General features: G+C 35.6%; 1 protein-coding gene across 10 annotated transcripts in view; it reads right to left on the bottom strand.

The window, feature by feature from the left end:
* The window catches only part of METTL25 (methyltransferase like 25), a 120,901-nt gene that overhangs the window by 65,707 nt on the left and 35,538 nt on the right, over window positions 1–19,656 (bottom strand). For all 10 annotated transcript variants that reach the window (XR_011534783.1, XR_011534786.1, XR_011534784.1 and 7 more), the window contains 2 exons: window positions 7,165–7,259; window positions 3,545–3,574 (listed from right to left, as the gene is read on the bottom strand). Coding sequence is in view for 5 of the 10 variants with exons in the window: in XM_070600476.1 (XP_070456577.1) it covers window positions 3,545–3,574; window positions 7,165–7,259 (125 nt within the window). In the remaining 5 variants the exon portion in view is untranslated. The remainder of the gene's footprint in view (window positions 1–3,544; window positions 3,575–7,164; window positions 7,260–19,656) is intronic.

Genomic DNA, 19,656 nt, shown 5'->3' with positions numbered 1-19,656 from the left:
CCTTGCATCTAACATCAAGTTCCTACACTGTGGATCCCAGGTGCTGAGACTACGAAAAAACAAAAGTTGGGAGTTGAGGGTCAACCATTATTTCTTGGGTCTTCACCTGGTGGCAATGCCCTTTTAAGTCACTCGAGAATGTCTGTCTGACTTGTAGGATCTTGACAGAGCACTTTGAAAGAACACAAAGTTATACCCTCTCTGGATGGTGGGAATAGTGGGAGGGTGATTCCAGTAGGAAAAGGTGTCAGGAGTACTAGAGTCCCCAACTCAACTCTGATATGTAAACAAAAAGCAATAGGATATATTGGAGTATATCAAGAGGCTGTTTGACTTAAAAGTAATTTGGTCTGACCTTGTTTTTCCAAAAGGGCCTGATGTGGCACATTGAGCAAGCATTGTACATCTGCTTTAAACCTTAATTATGTCCCAAAGGCAAGAATGATGCCCTTAAAGACAGGGATGTAGCTTCCCCCCATAGCGGAATTTCTTTAAGGATAAGCATCTCTTCCTGGAAACTAAGGAATAATTACTGACCTGCTGACAACCAACTTGCTGTGCCAGCTAAGCATCTTGTAACAGTAGTAAGAGATATTCCTGTCATATGTGACACATGCTCTTTATTCCGAGACAGTATATAATCATTCTGTACACCCTACTTCTTTGGTGCCCTTCCTTCCTTGGGGAAATAAGGTGCTGGACTATAGTCCTCAGACTTGGCTCATAATAAACTCACCCTAATTTTGATTTATAGATTGATTGTGGATTATTTGCATCAACAACTCCTAAAATAACTCAACTGAAAGCAGACATACTCACATACTTGAGTGCCCACACTTGTAACCTTCAAAGGCACACTTCTTACATAAAATCTCTTTCCAAATACAACTCCTTGACTTGAGACAAAAATCTCTTATTGCTAAACATTCCTTTTCCGGAGACTGCTCCAAAACATTTCACTCAGAATTTCCTATCTCTGGATATATTTTCCATTTGACATTTTTTCATCTTGAGCAGTTCTTTTCAGTATCAAAAATCTCTGCTTTATCATCTGTCCTCCTCTTTCCCCCAAATCCACTCAGTTCTCTAACAAAAATGCTGAAATCCCTTTTCTTATATTAACACCTACTTTTTTATTGTTCTATTCAAATTAACGGCATTTTGGAAAATATATTATTACATGAAGTGAATTATTAGTATCATAAATGGCTTACAAAGAGTTCTTAACTTTTTATTTGGTTAGTTATAGTAGATTGGACCTTTAATTTTATGTGACTTTTATACGAAACTCCTAAAAATAGTCAAGCTGGTATATGAACTGAGGAAGCCTGGCTCTGACGTCCCAGTACCAAGCTATGACGTTATTTTGCCTTTCAGACACTTGGGCAAGGATGAGGTGTCATTAATTTTTTTTATTATATAATTTCACTTAGGAAAAAAAACTCCTAAAAAGAAAGTTCTTCTTCTCATGCTTTGAGAAAAATTATATAAAATGATATCAAGATTATTTAGAAATAAATGTATATTTATGTTATTAACCAATTGTAGAAAGAGCACAAAAAAGATAAAGAAACACATTTTAAGCAAGAGAACATACAGAAACGGAATGCATAGAGAAATACAAACAGGATAGAATAAATCATCATTCCCAAGTTACCCTAAGTAAATAAGAGCTTTACAGCTGTTTCCTAAGAGAAAGGGAAGAGAGTTATGAAGTGCCTTCAGATGTGCATTCCTGGGATAACTAGGACTATCCATCCTGGTAAATACAGATGGGGGTAAGTGGGAAGGGAGTCAACATCTCCCGAGCAGCCTGTGCCTGACTATCCCAGAAATAAACTGGATGTGGCTCAGAGTTTACTTTCTTTCCTTCACAAGTGATAAATCAACTTAACACTAATGCATTTTACAATGGGAGGGAGCAGAAACAGTACACCCTTAGAGTTCATATATCAGACATGCATCGTACAGGTCTAGTGGAGAGGGCACTATGCTAGAAGTCAGGACTCTACAATTAATTAAGGGAGCTAGACAGCAGTACTAAACGTCAGCTGTGTATCACGTTCTCATATAAGTTTGGGATAATACCCAACTCATAAGATTGACTGTAAACATGAGCAAGCACTTGGGAATGGAAAAACACCATACAAATTCGCTGGGGCATTATTATCATGAAGGCTCTTTCTTCTTCCAGACCCCTAGGGAGCCACTAAGTGGATATGGAGTACAGTAGTTAAGAACTTGGGCTTCGGAGTCAGAGATTCAAATCTCAGTGTCCATTACTTAGTGTCTTCATGTATATAGTGGGACAATAAGAGTACTTGTCTCATAAGACCATGTATGTAGTGCTTTAATTGATGAAGAAAACTCTGAATAGTACTTTGGTAAGCCCTGTGTTAAACTTCACTATTATTTTCATGATCGTAATTATTAACTACCTATAACAACAACAATAGTTGACATTTACTGAACACTTACTAAGTGCTAGACATTATTTTACACATTTTACATTTTTCCTCCATTTAATCCTCACAACAAGTTTACAAGGAAGGCATTACTGTTACTCTCATTATTATTGTTATTATTCCTATTCTACAGATAAAGAAATTAAGCTATGAAGAAATTCTGATGTATCCAAGGTCACTAAGCCAGTAACTGATGAAGACAGGATGCAAATTAGCAGTTTGAGACTAAAACCCACACACTTAAACAGTATGCTCTAAAGCCTTTAAAAATGCCTGATAAAAAATTTTTTATCAGTTTTTAAATAGGTACAATTAATACATTAAAAAAAAAAGTTCTTAGCATTGTGCCTGGCCCAGAGTAAAGCACTCAGTATAAATGATATGTATTGCTATTATCATTTTTAAAAATTCAAAGTGACACATTAATGTTCCTTGAAAAGAAGCAAAAGAGAAATTTCTAAAATTTAGGTTCAATAAGAAAAATCTTGTGAAAACTTTAAACTCCTAAAAATAAACTTGAAAAATTCCTAATATGTTTCATGAATCATAAAGTGGAGGATAAAGCAATTATCGGGATATTTGGTGGATACATTTAACTTCTGTTTACATGTGCGAACTCATTTGGCTGTTGCAACTAATGACTAATGAAGTCAATAAAGAAAAAAGTTCAAAAACAGCCAACTGAAATATGTGTTTTGGACTATAGTTCAAAAATAAAATGAATGCAATACCTTGTTTATCTTTGCTTGAAGTAAGCCCCATAAAAGCCTAACAACAACAGCATTCTTTAGAAATATTTATAGACTGTTTAGTATAATATGAAGAAGTGAGACATTAGTACAAGAATATAATGTGGAAGTTTTCCTAAAAGTTCAATTCCCTTTTTCTGAAAGTTCTCTTCTCTTTTAAAGTAAACTTAAAGAAAAAAATATAAATTTGAACATGAAGAGGTGACAAGAAGAGGTGCTATTTATTAAAATCCATCAAGTTTTAAGTTCATCAGCAGGTCAAGCATGAAGAGTACTTTAAGAAAAGCTATCCTGTTCGTCAGCTGGATTAGAGTTAACATTCTTACTTACCCCTCGGCCAACTGCAACCCGCTCCAACGCCTGTAAGGAGAAAAAAATAAGACAAAGAAACGCTGATACACTTAGTCTTATCTTTTAAGGCTTATAAACACACTCATATAAGGGTTTGTAAAACTGACATTAAAAAGATTAATTAACAACATGAAAGTTTACACACTTAAAAGTCTTAATATCATTAAGGAATGTTAACTGATATATTTGTATAATTTAAGGCTGATATAAAATGGATGTGTGTCATGTATACAAACACATACACACCCCAATTGTACACACTCCTTGAATTTTAGAAGGGATTAGAAAAGAGAAAAGAAATGAAGTGACATATTCTTGGCTTACTTTTACTGTAGCTAAAACAATCAAATAAATCCAAAGCTACTATTATGCATATATATGGACACATTTATATACATTTTAACTTTTTTCTTCTAATTTTTTATAAACATATAATTTCACCTTTTATTAAACAAGATTATATTGAACAATTATAGTTGAAAACTTAGTTTTGAAAAGTATGTATGTTTTTGGTCTGCAAATTCAAATTCATATATGATCCAAGTACCTGGTAGAAGAGAAAGTAATATATTTTTACAATCCTATATATAGCTTGTTTTACCTTTTTTTTGGTGAGGAAGATTAGCCCTGAGCTAACATCTGTTGCCAATCTTTCTCTATTTTGTATGTGGGATCCCACCACAGACTGGCTTGATGAGCCACATGTAGGTCTGTGCCCAGGATCCGAACCTGCAAACCCTGGGCTGCTGAAGTGGACTGCATGAACCTAACCACTATGCCACCAGGCCGGCCCTTGTTTCACATTTATATTTATTTAAGATCCAAAACACTTTTATAAAATATTTCCTAATATTTCTAATAAATTTCATAATCCAACATATAAGAAAGATATGTATAAAAGATTTGTTATAATTTAAATATGGAACAGAGCCTTCTGAAACTTTCAATTTTTGGAGTGTGTAAAAAAACCTTCATTTTTTTACATTTCCACACATATAGTTTTATAACTGAATTAGATTAAAATATTTGAACTGAAATTTCATTTTTAAAATTTTAATTGGAAAATATCTCAAACATTAAGTAGTAAAATATAATAGATCTGTATATACGCCTTACTCAAATTTAAAATACTCATATTTGCTTCAGATTTCTGTCTTCATAAATAATACTTTTTAGATATAGCTGAATCATATACTTTTAAAACTGAAAGATAATTTACAGATTATCCTGCGTAAGTGCAATTTTTGCAGATGCACGAGGTTATTGACAGGGTAATTTGCCTCAAGTTGCATAGCTGGTTAGTAGGAGAGCAGGAACTAAAACTTGTTCTTCGAACTCTGATTTATTTCTCATGCCCTCACACCATGAAGATTTTGTGGGAAAACGAGTTGATTGCACGAAAATTTGTTTCACAGAATAGTTTGGAGAAAAAAATGTAATTTTTTCATTGACTTGAAGGATACTTTCACTGAACATCTAGAGACAGAGTGTTATGAATACAGGTGGTAGTTATTATATAATTTTAATATTAAGTTAAATACCAACAGGCCCAGAATAAGTTTATCATTGAAGAAAACACTGAGTATTCATTTACATGCTGGTTGTGCTCATTTCAGGTTAGATTTTTGTGTTACTGGCTTTTGCTCAAAGGCTGAACTGAACAAAGAAACAAAAGAGTTTTCAATAATAAATTATTTGCTGTCAATAAAAATATCATGTAACACAGGACTACTTTTGGCATGTGCTGCTGATCAGTTTATTTTAGAAATACAAATGATAAATTTTGATTACATAATAAGAGATAATTAGGTAGGTGATAGGTTTCTTGGAAACATTAATATTTTTCTTGGCCAAAAAATAATGAAGAAAATATACCAAGTGTTCATTTCATACTAATCTAAAATATTTTACAGTTTTATCAGCCTTGAAGTATGCTGACAAGATTGCACTATTCTAATTAAATTTTATTTCTGGTTAGTACCCTTAACAATTTATCTGAAAGTGTCAGCAGAAAGATCTCTTTTTTTAACTCCTTAAGCTTTGAACATTTGTGGAAAAGGTCAGTTATAAAACAGAAGGCAATAAAACAAGATGCACCAAAAGAAATGTTCCTTAGATTTTCCACGATTACTCTAGCATCAAAAAAAGAAGTCAAGGGGAGCAAGGACTGGGACGAAGCTAAGGAGAGGGGCATTTCATGGGAAGCTGACTTGGTCAGGCAAAGTTCTTAAGTCCAGCATGGTCTATAAATTCTACATTTTGGAATTTATTTTTCAAAAGCTCTTCTTTTTGGTTCTTTGAATGTTTATTTTTATAGCAAACATTCTTGTTTTGTGGATGCAGTATATTTTTTTTTACCTCTTCAAGGGCTATTAATAGTTATTTTATGTTATTTTATTTTGGGTAGTATCCATTTCCTCCAGGTTGCTGTCTTTCTATTTGTTGATCTGATCTCTCTTCTTTCCTATTAGGCTTTCTTAGACATCTAGTGATTCTTGGCTGTCTGTTGATAATTAAAATGGGGGTATCATACACCTGATTAGAAGCATTGTCTTGATGAGTGAGGACTGTTAGTTCGGGACCTCGCTGTAAAGGTGAGGTGTCCTGTTTCACTGTGAAATCCCCGATGCCAAGATCTTTAGGTTTTCTCTTAGGCTAGTCAGATTCTCTACAAAAGACTAGTTCAATTTCTTGCCTGGAGGGTATAAGCTTGGCTACCAGCATTCTGGGAACCAAGTCATTCCAAGAATGACCTGCCAGTATAACAAGACCTTGAACAAGTATCATTTATAGACATAATGAAAGAACAAGACAAATTCCCAGAAAAGTATCTTAAGAGGACTTACAAAAGGAAATTATTATTTGAGCATAAATAGATTTCTAAGATAATTCCAGGATATATGATCTAGAACACTGGTACCCTATTTTTTATATTGCTGTTACTGGTGGATAAATAACAGCCTAGTAGTAACTACTTTATCCTGGGATTGGATATTAAACACATTACTTAATCAACTATATTTTAAATTTCTAATGATAAAAAACCACTTACACTGTTTAACTTGCATCTGTTCCTTTGTAAACACAGCAACACAAACAGAGAAGACCAGGGGATAAGTGTTCTAGGTCTAAGGACACAAGCCAATCAGGAACAAGCAAGGTTGTATTTGACTAGATAGCTACTTGATACCCCAAGTGGCTTAATAATAATTCTTCCCATTCTATTAAAAACTAGAAAAGCAAATGATCTGCTACGAACACACACAAACACACCACAGAGCTGTCGATAAAGCGCTGAACTAACTCTGTGCTTGAGACGTGGTAGTTGGTGTATTTTATATGATAGTTAAAGTAATTATACGTAAAAGATAAAGTATCATAATGTAGAATTCAGTATAACTATAAATTGTTACCACACTGCATGTAGAGTGGATAATGTTGGAAGGGCAAGTCATTTTTTTCCCATAATTTGCAATGAACAAAAGCATTAATGATGATGCTCTGCAAAATTTGGCATTTAATGCATAGTATTAGCCAAAAACAATAAATTCTGCAACATCTGGATAAAGCTCTTAGTCTAGAAAAAAATATAACCATACCAAACAGGCTGACATTCTGGCATTACGACCACAGCACCATCTTTCTTCCTTTAAATAGCAGGACATTGGAAATCCCCACTTTTGTTGAGTACATTCTGCAGATGGGGGAAAAATATGGATTATTTAAATAAAATTCTTCCTCTTTCAGTTTAAGTAAATAATCTATTGAGAAAGCAAATCAGTCATTGAGAGAGTCAAACAGTAGTTAAACATGGAAGTGGTAATGTTTAACTGTTCATTCCAGTCTGTTAATTGAAAGCATATTAATGCTATGAAAATGGTATTTTCTCAACAACAGCTGTTTTGTGTTTAAGCTCCAGGTCTGATACCAACCAATTTGCCAATTATTTCTCTAAGATTTAGCAAAAGCAATTTAAAATGAAAAAACTTTTCATGTTCAATGTAACTATAGCAGATAAGTAATGAGATACTGGACATTTATTGAGGACTTGACTTTCTAAAAAAATAATTTATTAAATAAGACATTTGGCAATTTTTTAGAGAACAATATTAATTGATTCCTGAAAATGTTGAAGCAACAATTTTTTTCCAGCCACAATGTTCAATTTCCAGAGAAAGAACAGCTGTATTGGCTCTTTTTTCTTCATTGTTTTAAGAGCTGTAATATTTTCAACTATGATTCAATTTGGCTCAACTGGTATGGTTCAAGTAATAACAAAAAAAATCAGCATTCATTGCTTAATCACACATATCTGCTTCCCAAATCACTCGCAGAGTTACATATGCAACTTGCTGATGTTTAAACGCCTTATCTAGAACTATTAATTACACAGAGGTTTTGAAAAGAAAAACAAATCAATTTTTATTTTAAATTAAAGCCTGGAAAATAAGAGCTTAAATTTTACGAAAACTGTGACAATGAAAAGAAAATTGAGATAAACATAAATTTTCTATTAGGTTAAAAACTACAACAGAACTAAAAACTTGAAAACAACAAAACTCCTTAAAAGAAAATACTGTTGAGGTAGATTCCACTAAATAAACTTCTTTGCTATGAAGGATCAGATGATTTTTGATTAAAATAGAGAAAGTTTAAGTTTCATGCAGATCATACTGTAAAAGTGGTTTCTTTCAGGTATTAAATTAAGATTTATAATAGACCCTACTGATAATCAGATGGAAGATACAGACCTTCCCCCAGGAATACAAATAATAATAATGCTAGTATTTATATAGCACTTAATATTGTTAAGCACTATTGTAAGTGCTTTAAATGTATTAACTAGCTTTAGATGCTAAGTGCTTTAAATGTATTAACTAGTCCCCAGAGCAATTCTATGAAGTAGGTAAACTATTACCCTCAATTCTATCAAGTAGGTATACTATTATTCTCAATCCTATGAAGTAGGCATACTATTATTATTCTTATTACACTATCATTCTCATGTTTCAGATAGGGAAACTGAGCACAAGGAAGTGACATAAATTGCCCAAGTTGCAAATCGAGTACATGGCAGAGCTGGAATTTAAACCCAGGCAGTCTGCCTCCAGAGACCATGCTCTTAACTGCCAAGTTCTATAAACAATTTCACTTCCAAGTGCACAGGACTCATAGAGCCCTTGAAGCCTATCCAGGTCCTAGGGACCCTGGACTGCTCCTTCTGTCTATTTCCAAGATGACTTGAAACAGTGGTTTGAGTTTTCCTGAAGGCTTTACAATGTAACTGAGACACGATTATTGCTAAATGAAAGGTTTACAGTAAGTAGGGTTTTTTTTGTTACAACTAAAAAGAGAAATACCTAGATCTTACTGCACAGGGTAAAGGGCTAGAGAGATGGGGTTGTGCTACTTCAATCAGAGGGTTTAGCAAAAGTGCTAACCAATAAAACAGCTAGTTTTTCCCTCGCCCCCATCAATTCTCTCCTTGTTCCCTGTAGTAACAGAGGATTCAACTTTCAGCTGGGTATTCAGCGGTTCAGATTAAAGACTGCAATTCTCAGACTCCCACGCAGCCACTAGCACAGCTCCAAGACTAAGTTTTGGCTAACTGGATGTGGGCAGAAATGATGTGTGCAAATTCTAGGTCACATGCTTAAAGGGAGGGGGTATGCTTTTTCCCCTACACTTTCCAACCCCCTTCATCCCTCCTCTGTCTGGAATGTGGCCACGATGGTAAACCAACTAGGACCATATAAACAAGAGAAGCAGAGGATAGAGCAACAAAATAGAAGGATTCTGGGTTCTTGGAAGACTTTTTGGTAGAGAACTCCCATATCAGCTCTAATGCTCTACTTCTGGATTGAAACAGAAATATCCCTCTGTCTTGTTGAAGTCACTCTTACTTTGGGTCTGAACGTATTTCGCATCTAAGGCTTTATCTTAATTTAATGCTTCTCAAACTTTTTACAGCTCAGCACTCTCGGAGTATGGCAAAATTTGTACATCACACTGGAATAAACAGATGATGGTGATTTTGTTGAGGCAAAACCCAGGAGATGAAGGAAGTAGTATTTCAGGAACACCCATAAAGTATCCTTGGCACACTGGTTGAACAGTTCTGTCCTAATTAACATAAAGTCTTCTTTGAGGATGCGATATTTGAGCAGAAACTTAAATGAGAAGCATCACTGAGAATATTAGGGGAAGACAAGGAAAAACAAACACACTAAGCTTCTACCAAGATATAGTTAATCTTCAAAAACACAATATGAGAATATTTTACAGCTTAAAATGATAATTAACTAGCAATTTCCCAACTTCTAATATCCCAACCAAATACCTGGAAAACAAACTTATAACACTGGAAAGGAGGAGATGAAAGTCAACTTATTGCAGAATAAGAAACAATGGATTTGTAATGAAAAGTACAATTAGTATACCATCACTGCTCTCTGCAATTCACCTTATGCTATCAGGAAAAAAGCATGTTGGGGCCAGTCCCATGGCCAAGTGGTTAAGTTCACGTGCTCTGCTTCGGCAGCCCAGGGTTTTGCTGGTTCAGATCCTGGGCGCGGACATGGCACTGCTCATCAGGCCATGCTGAGCCGGCATCCCACATAGCACAACAAGAGGCACTCACAACTAGAATATACAACTATGCACTGGGAAGCTTTGGGGAGAAGAAGAAGAAGAAAAAAAAGATTGGCAACAGATGTTAGCTCAGGTGGCAACCTTAAAAAAAAACAACAACAAAAAGCATGTCTCTTTGCCTGAAAACAGGTAGAAAGATCCTCTCCCAGTAATAATCTAAAGAAAACTTTGACTGAAAAATTACTTTGACTGAAAATTACTACTTAACATTAGATTGAAAGGGGAACAGTATTTCTGGAAAATATATGACATTAGAAGGGGTATATTATTTCCAGGAAAAAGAAATCTAATACAGTCAAGTGTCACTTGACGACGGAGATACGTACGTTATGAGAAACGCATTGTTAAGTGATCTTGTCATTGCGTGAACCTCATAGAGTGAGCTTACACAAACCTAGGAGGTACACCTACTACAAACTTAGGCTGTATGGTACTAATCTTATGGAACTACAGTTGTATACGAGGTCCGTCACTGACTGAAACGTCATTATATGCACATAACTGTAGAAGAAACCCACACCCAAGTTACTCCCAAATTCTTGACCCACAGAAACCATGAGAGATAATACATAGTTATTGTGGCTCTAAGCCATTCAGTTTTGTGGTGATTTCTCAAAAAGTATTAGATGATAAATACAGTCTAGAAGTAGCAAGGAGGAGGCTAAGTAACCCATATAAGGGAAGTGAGACAGAGAAATCCACTGCTTGAGGCATACAGAAAGTGTGCTTCCTTAGGAAGGAGCGAGGTTTTGATTAGGTAAGAAAATAAAGGAACTTTGAGATAACAGGTTGTGCACATAGGCAATTTCAGTAATGACTGACTGTGAATTCCCAAGGGTTGTGGAATTGAGGAGGGGTGGAAGACCAGTCAGAACAAAGGACATAGAGACAGACATTTGATTAGAGTCCCAGAAATCAGGAATGAATTGTGAGGCCTGGGGCTCTGGTGAGGTCCGACAAGAACAGGGATCAAAGGCATGATGGCATTAGTCCTGGCAGTCTCTAGGGAGATGGTGGTGAAGCTGTGAGTGTGGTGGAAGAAGGAAAGGAGAGGGAGTTTTTCAGGGCAACACAGAGTTCTGGGCTCCCCAGTTGATTTCTGGTGATAAAGGGAAGATGCAGGCAGGGATACATAGGACTCCTGGGATCCCTCTTGATTTCAGATTATACAGCATGGAAGCCAGAGGGGAGCAATCAGACACTGAGCACATGGGGCTGTCCCTGGAGAAATGGAGGCTAGTGGGAGATGGGCAAGTAAGTTCCCTAACTTGTGTGATAAGAACGATGAGGATGGAGGAGGGTTACTGTCTTCCTTAGGGCTCACAAAGCTACTCTTTGCCACCACAACGAAGACCCAGAGAAGGGTATGTACTCTTAATCCGTGTGTAAGAAAGTTCTCTCTTCAACCCTCATAACAGCGTGAGGGATAGCAGAAGGGCAGTCTTACTGATGCACGTGGCTCCCCGCATCCCTACCCAAAACAACTAGCAACTTTAAGATCCTAGGGCAGTTTACGGAGATTCTACTAGTTTGTTCTTTCATGTGTCAATAACATTATTATCCACTTAATTACACAAGTTCGAACTTTACAACCATCTTATACTATTCTCCCCTTTAATCCCCAAGTTCTTACACACACATCCTCTGTTTGTCCTCTCCTCTTATGACACTCGTCATTGGATTTAGGGTCCACCCAAATCCAGTATGACCTCATCTTAACTAATTACATTTGCAAAGACCCTATTTCCAATTAAGGTCACATTCTGAGGTTCTGAGTGAACATGACTTTTTGGCAGACACTATTCAACCCACCACAATTTGTAAATTATATCTACAATTTAGTTCTGTATCACCAATAGCATAACCAACATCTCCAGATGGATATTTCACTGGCACCTTAAAAACCACAATGTAAAAACCAAAACTATGAAAGTTAGAGGCGAAAATTATAAAGCAAATGTCAGTCAATACAGGAAAAGCTAAATAGAATAGAGTACATGCATTCCAAGAAACACTTTGTAGAGTGTAAAACAAATTTAGTAAATCTATATATATTAACAATGGAAGAGCTCCAAGATACACTGCTAAGTAAAAGGGCAGTCCTGTATTGTTCTTCCTCATCAGAACACCTTGCCACTCTTCCTTATCTTACCAATCTCCTTTGGAATGTTCTTGGGTTCAGTCCCTGTACTTACTCATTTCATCATTTCTACTCCCTAAGTGATCTCATTCAGATTTAACTATCTATATGTTAATAACTCAAGAATTTCTTATCTTTAACCCAGTTCTCAGAAATTCAGAACTAACTATCCAACTGATAACACAACTTCTGCACTTAATTTCTAAAAGGCATGTCAAACTCAACCTGTCCAGAATGGAACAACTTCTATCTCAGTTTTACTCTTTTGGCATTCATATCCAGTTTACTAAATGATAACTCCATCTTTCCATTGTTTCAGGTCAAAATTTTTGAGTTATGTTTTGCTTTTTTCTTTCTTTCATATCCCCATTGAATCTGTCAATAATTTCTGCTAGCAATACTTTTAAAATATAACCAGAATTTAACCATTTCTTCTAATGCTCTCCTCTCATTTAAACCACCATCACCTCTCATCTGGATTACAGTAAGAGCTCCCTAAGGGATCTCCCTGCTTTGACTTTTTTTTTTCAGTTGTACTAGTCTCTTTGGTGTTCCTTGAAAAGGCAAGCAAACTCCTGCCTTTGAGCTTTTTACCTGCTGTTCCCTCTGCCTGGAACACTATTTCTCCAAGATAACTGCATGGCTTCCTCCTCATCCTTCAACTGTCTGCTCAAATGTGATCTCAGCAACAAGGCCTTCGCTGGTTACTCTATATAAAACTGGATCCCTCCAGTCTCACTCATTTAGCTTTATTTTTCTCCATAGCACTTATCAGCATCTGATAAACCAGATATAAATGTTTGCTTTTTATTCTGCTGTCTCTACACACTAGGATTAAATGACAAGAGAGCAGGAACTTTTTCTTCCTTCCATCTCTCTTGCCCCTAGAAAAGTACCTGGCACATTGTAGACCCGCAATAAATATTTGTTGGAAGAATAGATAAATGAAGGAATGAATCATTACATTCAGTTTGATTCCTTTTGTTAAAAAGCCCTTAGATATTTGTACATATTCAGATTTGTGTATGTACAAGCATAGGAAGAAACACGAGAAGGGAGTGTCACTATGGCTAGTGATGCTGGATAAGGACTTTCACTCTTTACTGTATATGTCTGTATACTGTCAGAATTTCTTTTATATTATTATATATTAGTTATGTTAAAAGGTAAATATATAAATAAGTAAATGTTGCTTAATATTCTGAGTTCATTCACAGTTTAAAGCACTGTATTAAAGCTTACTTTTTTGTGTGACAGGCCTCTGTGTCATTTTTATAATGCTTTATAATAAAAATAAAATTTAGGTTGATAGGCATCTTGCAGTTTTACACAAAATATTGTTTCTTTAAAAAGGCCAAATATATATCACTTACGAACCCATTCATTTGTTTTTAAAGTTTAGTCTCTGTTCCATGTCATTCTTTCCCAGGATTGACTAAGACTCCTTAGGCTTCCTTACAAATATTCCTCAAGGGTATCTGAAAACTTGCCATATAGAGACTGACACACTCTCAAGCAAAGATGACATTGGATTTTAGTTGTAAAAGTTTAGAAACTTATTTTCCACCTTAGAGTTTTATAGTTTAAACTTAGCATCAAAGACTATAGGACAATTTTACGAAAATTTCTTGATATTTCATTTTAGCTTTTAAATAAGGTTAAGTGTATATGACATTCAAAATATTACCTAAGGAAAAAGGCATATTAAAATTATATTGAACTGTTCAGATTTCTGAAGCATTTATATCTTACAGATTTTTCAAATATATTAAAACAACAACGGGGGGCCAGCCCAGTGGCACAGCAGTTAAGTTCACACATTCTACTTCAGCTGTCTGGGGTTCACGGGTTCGGATCCCGGGTGTGGACATGGCACTGCTTGGCAAGCCATGCTGTGGCAGGCATCCCACATACAAAGCAGAGGAAGATGGGCACAGATGTTAGCTCAGGGCCAGTCTTCCTCAGCAAAAAAAAAGGAAGATTGGCAGTAGATGTTAGCTCAGGGCTAATCTTCCTCAAAAAAGAAAAAACAAAAAAAAACCCTACAAGGATAAATATAATTAAACAACTATGTAAATCAGACCTATACTCCTCAGCCTTAGTAACATAATAAACTGAAGAATAAATTCAAAACGCTACAACCAGAAGGGGAATAAATAGATAATTTACAAGTAGATAAATTCTAAAAACTGCTTTGCTCTCTTAAAATGATTAGACTAAATATGGGTATAAAAAGTTGGTAACTTAAGAAGGTAAAATTTATGTGTAGCTATCAACAACGATTCAAATTGTAAAGGAGGTAGTAGAGAAAGATCCTAGAATTCAAGACACTTAAAGAAAATCACAGCATAATGATCATACGTTCATGTTAATTAATCCATTCATCGCATAATAAGGATTGAGCCCCTATCCGCCCTCTCCTTCTGCCTTCACCAGAATGTACCTTCAATCTAAGTCACTGAGATATATAGTCCATGTATAGGCTTTTGCTTCACAGAATATTATAAAGGAGTATAGCTGGTTAGTCAATAGTAAAGGAATAATTTATTATTTCCCATTTGTTTCTCTCTAGACCATTCCAGGTATACCCCTACTTACAACATCCCTTTTTCTGCTTCTCATCTCCACTTACGGTTCCGTTATATACTTAAGATATTAGTATTTCCCTTATCCTTTGGGTTAAAAGTGTAGCTGGAAATATAGTCTTAAGGGAATATGTAAATTAGTGTACATACAAAAGAAAATAAATACCCAGTTAAAAATGTATGTATGACTCTAATAGAGTCATATCTACATTAAAACACTTTTTCTTAATGAATCAGTCTAGATACTACAGTCTTAATATTTTTATGCATGACTATAAGAACAGCAAAGTCTGGGTGCTGAGAGAAAACACTGTTGGTCTGGCAAACTCTGTGACAGCACCTCCCCAAGAGTGCTTCTCACTGTGGGGGACAAGCTTCCTCTGCCACTCTTGACACACTCTTTATAGTCTTTTTTCAAGACTCTAGTCTTGATAAAAGAGTTTACATTGAGACACATAAGGAACACCTGACACACTGTCAATGAGACAGTCTTTACACTAATATTATCAATCATGCTGTAACTTCATTCCTATACAAACTTTGCTCACTGTGCCAGACTGATGATGAAAGAAATTTAAACAACTTGCTTATAATTTATTTACCATGGGAAAAAAGCAATGTGAGAACACTACAGCAAGATAGTTTTCAAGATCATTTGCTCTACAGTATACAAATCCAAATTTATACATAAAATTAGTAGAAAGTAAACTAGTTTTTAAAAATCCTGTTTTATATTAGTTTGACAGTCAACTTTTGGTAAGAATTTCTATCAGTTTTGATTTCATAGAACTTTATATTTGAGCATAAAATATTTCTTTTTACTACTTCTTTTAAGTGAATATATTAATTTTCTTTCTCGATTAAATTACATTCTTGACTTTTTTTATTTACCATGAGCAAGGAAGAACTTCTTTTATGTAGAATAAATACAGCCTGCATGACCTTCGAAAACCACTTTCTATTAGTCACAAAAAAATAGCGAGGTACAAATTAAAGAAAGGGGTAAAATATATCAAAACTCCATTTCTAACTACTTCTAGGCAGCAAGAAAATGGATGCCCTACGGCAAAAGTAAAATCAGTGCCAATACTCTAGAAAACATACAACTAAGTGAAGATCAGACACAGCTGTCTGTGTGAGGTAATTGTGCAGACTGCCAAGTATATCTAGACATCTCTGCATTCACCCCATATTAATTGGCAAGAAGTTTTCTGAGACATAAGCCAAGCTGAACAGTAAGTAATGTGATCTTGTAACAAAAGCTTATAAACAGCTGAATCTACAAGGCTGACAGATTCTATTTATCTGCTCTAAGATTACAAGAGCAATACCTTATTCAAGCTGAGATAGCTCCTGATGGTTTCTGAATTACTCAACAAGCTAATAAACAAGCTAATAACTTAACTGATAGTCAAGAAAATGAAAACTTAAATATGTATTTACTAGGAATTACTGTCAGATTAATTTTACTTCTTAAAAACCAAACAAATAAAACTTTGGGAAAAACAACATTTACAGTTATTGTTACACTGGCACAGATTTAAAAGTATGGTTTTCAGGGCCCGGCCCAGTGGCCCAGTGGAAAGTTTGCACATTCTGCTTCTTGGCAGCCCGGGGTTCGCCGGTTTGGATCCCGGGTGCGGACATGGCACCGCTTGGCAAGCCATGCTGTGGTAGGCATCCCACACATAAAGTGGAGGAAGATGGGCACGGATGTTAGCTCAGGGCCAGGCTTCCTCAGCAAAAAAAGAGGACTGGCAGTAGTTAGCTCAGGGCTAATCTTCCTCAAGAAAAAAATGTATGGTTTTCAAAAATGCTACATTATCATTCAAATGCAGAATCATAGAAGGAAAGCACACTATTTGTTTACGCAAACCCAACATAAAGTAAAAAAGATACTAAAATTAAACCTAAATGTTGTGATAAATATAGGTGAGGTTCAGTTAGAATGAAAGGCATGTTTTGGAAAGCTACATTCCAGTCACAGAATCATATTATTAAAGCCAGCAAGAGACCACCAAAATCATCTAATTTCAGCTTTCATCTTTTTACTAATTTACATATGATTCAAAAGGCTAACTGATTTATCCAAGGCCACAGCACTGCAGAAACAGAAGTAAAACTCCTGTCAGTCAAAGCATCTCCTCTTCTATGCCGTGTTCTTGGACTCCCTTGAACATTTAGATATCGCTACCTCTGTGCCTCCAATGTAACTTATGCATAACTCTAATAAAGCACCTTTCACACTGTCTTTTGTTATCTGTCTTCCCATTGGGTTGTAAATTTCTTTCAATTGTTTTATCTAGAAATTCCTGGTATCTAGCAAAGGGGGTACAGTTTCTTGAGTGTCTCCTACATCTCTGCACATTCAATGTTGAATAAACGTTCAGTGATATTCTTAATGCCCAAAGTTGTTACTAAATCAGCTCTCATGTTCTCCTAATTTCAGAGAGAGTTCATTTTAATTTCAGCTTGGCTTTAAATTAGTAGGACTTGCCAGGAAATTTCCATGCCCCAAAATTCAGATTCAAATATTAATGGATCAAATACTAATGATTTATAGAAAGGCTAAAATTAAGTTCATTGAGAAGAATTAATTTGAAATATTATCAATCATTTACAAATTACTTGTTTTTAAAGCTTTCTTTTCTTCAAAGAATTATTTTGAAATATAAGCAACCACTTGTAATTTGTTTTTAATAATAATTTTTTATCTTCTCAAATTTTATGCTAAAATTCTTAGAAAAGATTCAAGTAATGAACATGTGATGTAGTAGGCACCATGATACATAAATGAAGTAAAATATTTCCTCTTCAACTTAGATGTTTATGAATCTGAAAAATCCCTGTGAGATTTAGTTGAGAAATTGAAGGCCTTACGTGAAAAGTTGGATGACCGAAAAAGAAACAAACTTAGGAAGACATAAATATTCTTCAAATTTGTCAAAATAAAGCAACTCATTCTTTCAACAAATATATATTCAGCATCTGCTATATACCAGACACTGTTTAGGATGCTCTATAGATAATGTTGATTTGCAGCTTACATGAGCAAATTTACTTATAACAAACATAAATTTCTATTTATTTCAAATTGTGAAGCTTGCTCACACTGGCTCCGGAGAGAGGGGACTGCGTCCTATCTTCCCAGCTCAGCATTCAGTGACACCAGGTTGGTGCTTGAAAGTGGCCAAACGGGGCGTATTTACACCGTAGAAATCAGGAAACGCTATGTACGAGGACTTTGATTCAGGGACCACCGCTAACCATTTAAACATTTACTATCACACCACTGGCTACAACTCATTAATTGGTCAGGAAATCAATTTAGTGGATTGTGACCAATATCTTATAAATTTAATAGTAAGGAATAGAATAAAAAATACCAGCACCCATTGTGTGTCGTAAGATCCTGTATCTTTCAAAGAACAAATATTAACTGAAAAGAAAAAAAGTACTTTTTAAATAAAATTTCAACTATCAGCTTTATCTATTTAACTGTCTACATACATACTAGGTAGTGATATAGAAAACTAAATTCATCCAGCAAGCCAAAAAAGCCTGTGCGTAATGAAAACTGAAATGTCTCTAATGAGAAAAGCTGTCCTCCAAAATAGAATGGTCTTGGACATCATTACTGCCTCACAAGGAGGCGTCTGTGTCATTATCCAAATAGAATATTGCATGTTCAAAGCTGATGAGTCTATTAATGTGTTGTCTTTATTAAATCACACGAGGACACGAATGAACACCCTGAGTGATCTGGATCATGGGGCTCCTGGTGGAAAAGACTGTTACTGGAGCAGCTTCTCCAAGGATACAGCCTTGAGACAGAAATGTGGCGTTGAGACTAACTGGACTGGGCACGCGACTGAGCGCAGCTGAGGCGGCCTGTGTTCACGACTGAACCCAGTTAAGGCCTCTATATAAGTTTCTAAGATTTTGGCGGCTGGGTGCAGTAAACTACTCACCTTGTGATCACTCAAGATAAGCCTCATAACTAAATTGCCTTGTTTATTAAACCTGCCACCTGGCTATCTGGAGTGGTCTGCTTTGTTCCTTTGGTCTCCCCACGCCCTCCACATTTGGGGCTGGTTTCAGGATGTTCCCACTGGAGAGGAGGTTGCGTAGAAACACTGGCCACTCCTTAACTTAACCCACCATGTTCCTTAAACTTGGAATGCTCCTCTCCACATTTTTGCCTACCTAAATCCTACCTCACAGAGCTCAATTCAAAAGTCACTATTTTCGAAAAGCCTTTCCTGACCTAACAAGAAATAATTTTTACCATCTAGCTGGAACAGCTCTTTTAACACTTACATTCTCTTTTTTCCTTACCTCTAAGAAATCACTTACAAATCATATATCTACATATACAAATCATACATAATTTTTTTTGTTTGCTGTTGGTATTATTGTTGGTTTGTTGTACATTTATAGTACACAAACATAGTGACAGTCTTAAGGTAAAAGTTTCACACAATGGAGAAGCATGTAGACGAGACCTTAGATTCCTCTGTACTAGATATTTAGAACATAAGTCCTTAAATAAGAGAGAAGTCTATCTCTCTTCTGCCACAGCCCAGAGGAAGGCAGGCAGTACACAGTGTGTTATCCAGAGACCACATGAGTATGGTTGCTCTGCTACCCTCAAGACTCGGGTACCAACTCTGGTAGCAAGGTTAATTGCTATTTCTTAGCAAGTAGGAAGGGTG

Source organism: Equus przewalskii, chromosome 29, assembly GCF_037783145.1.
Source record: "Equus przewalskii isolate Varuska chromosome 29, EquPr2, whole genome shotgun sequence".
NCBI lineage: Eukaryota > Metazoa > Chordata > Mammalia > Perissodactyla > Equidae > Equus > Equus przewalskii.
This window is presented reverse-complemented; position numbering and strand designations above follow the sequence as displayed.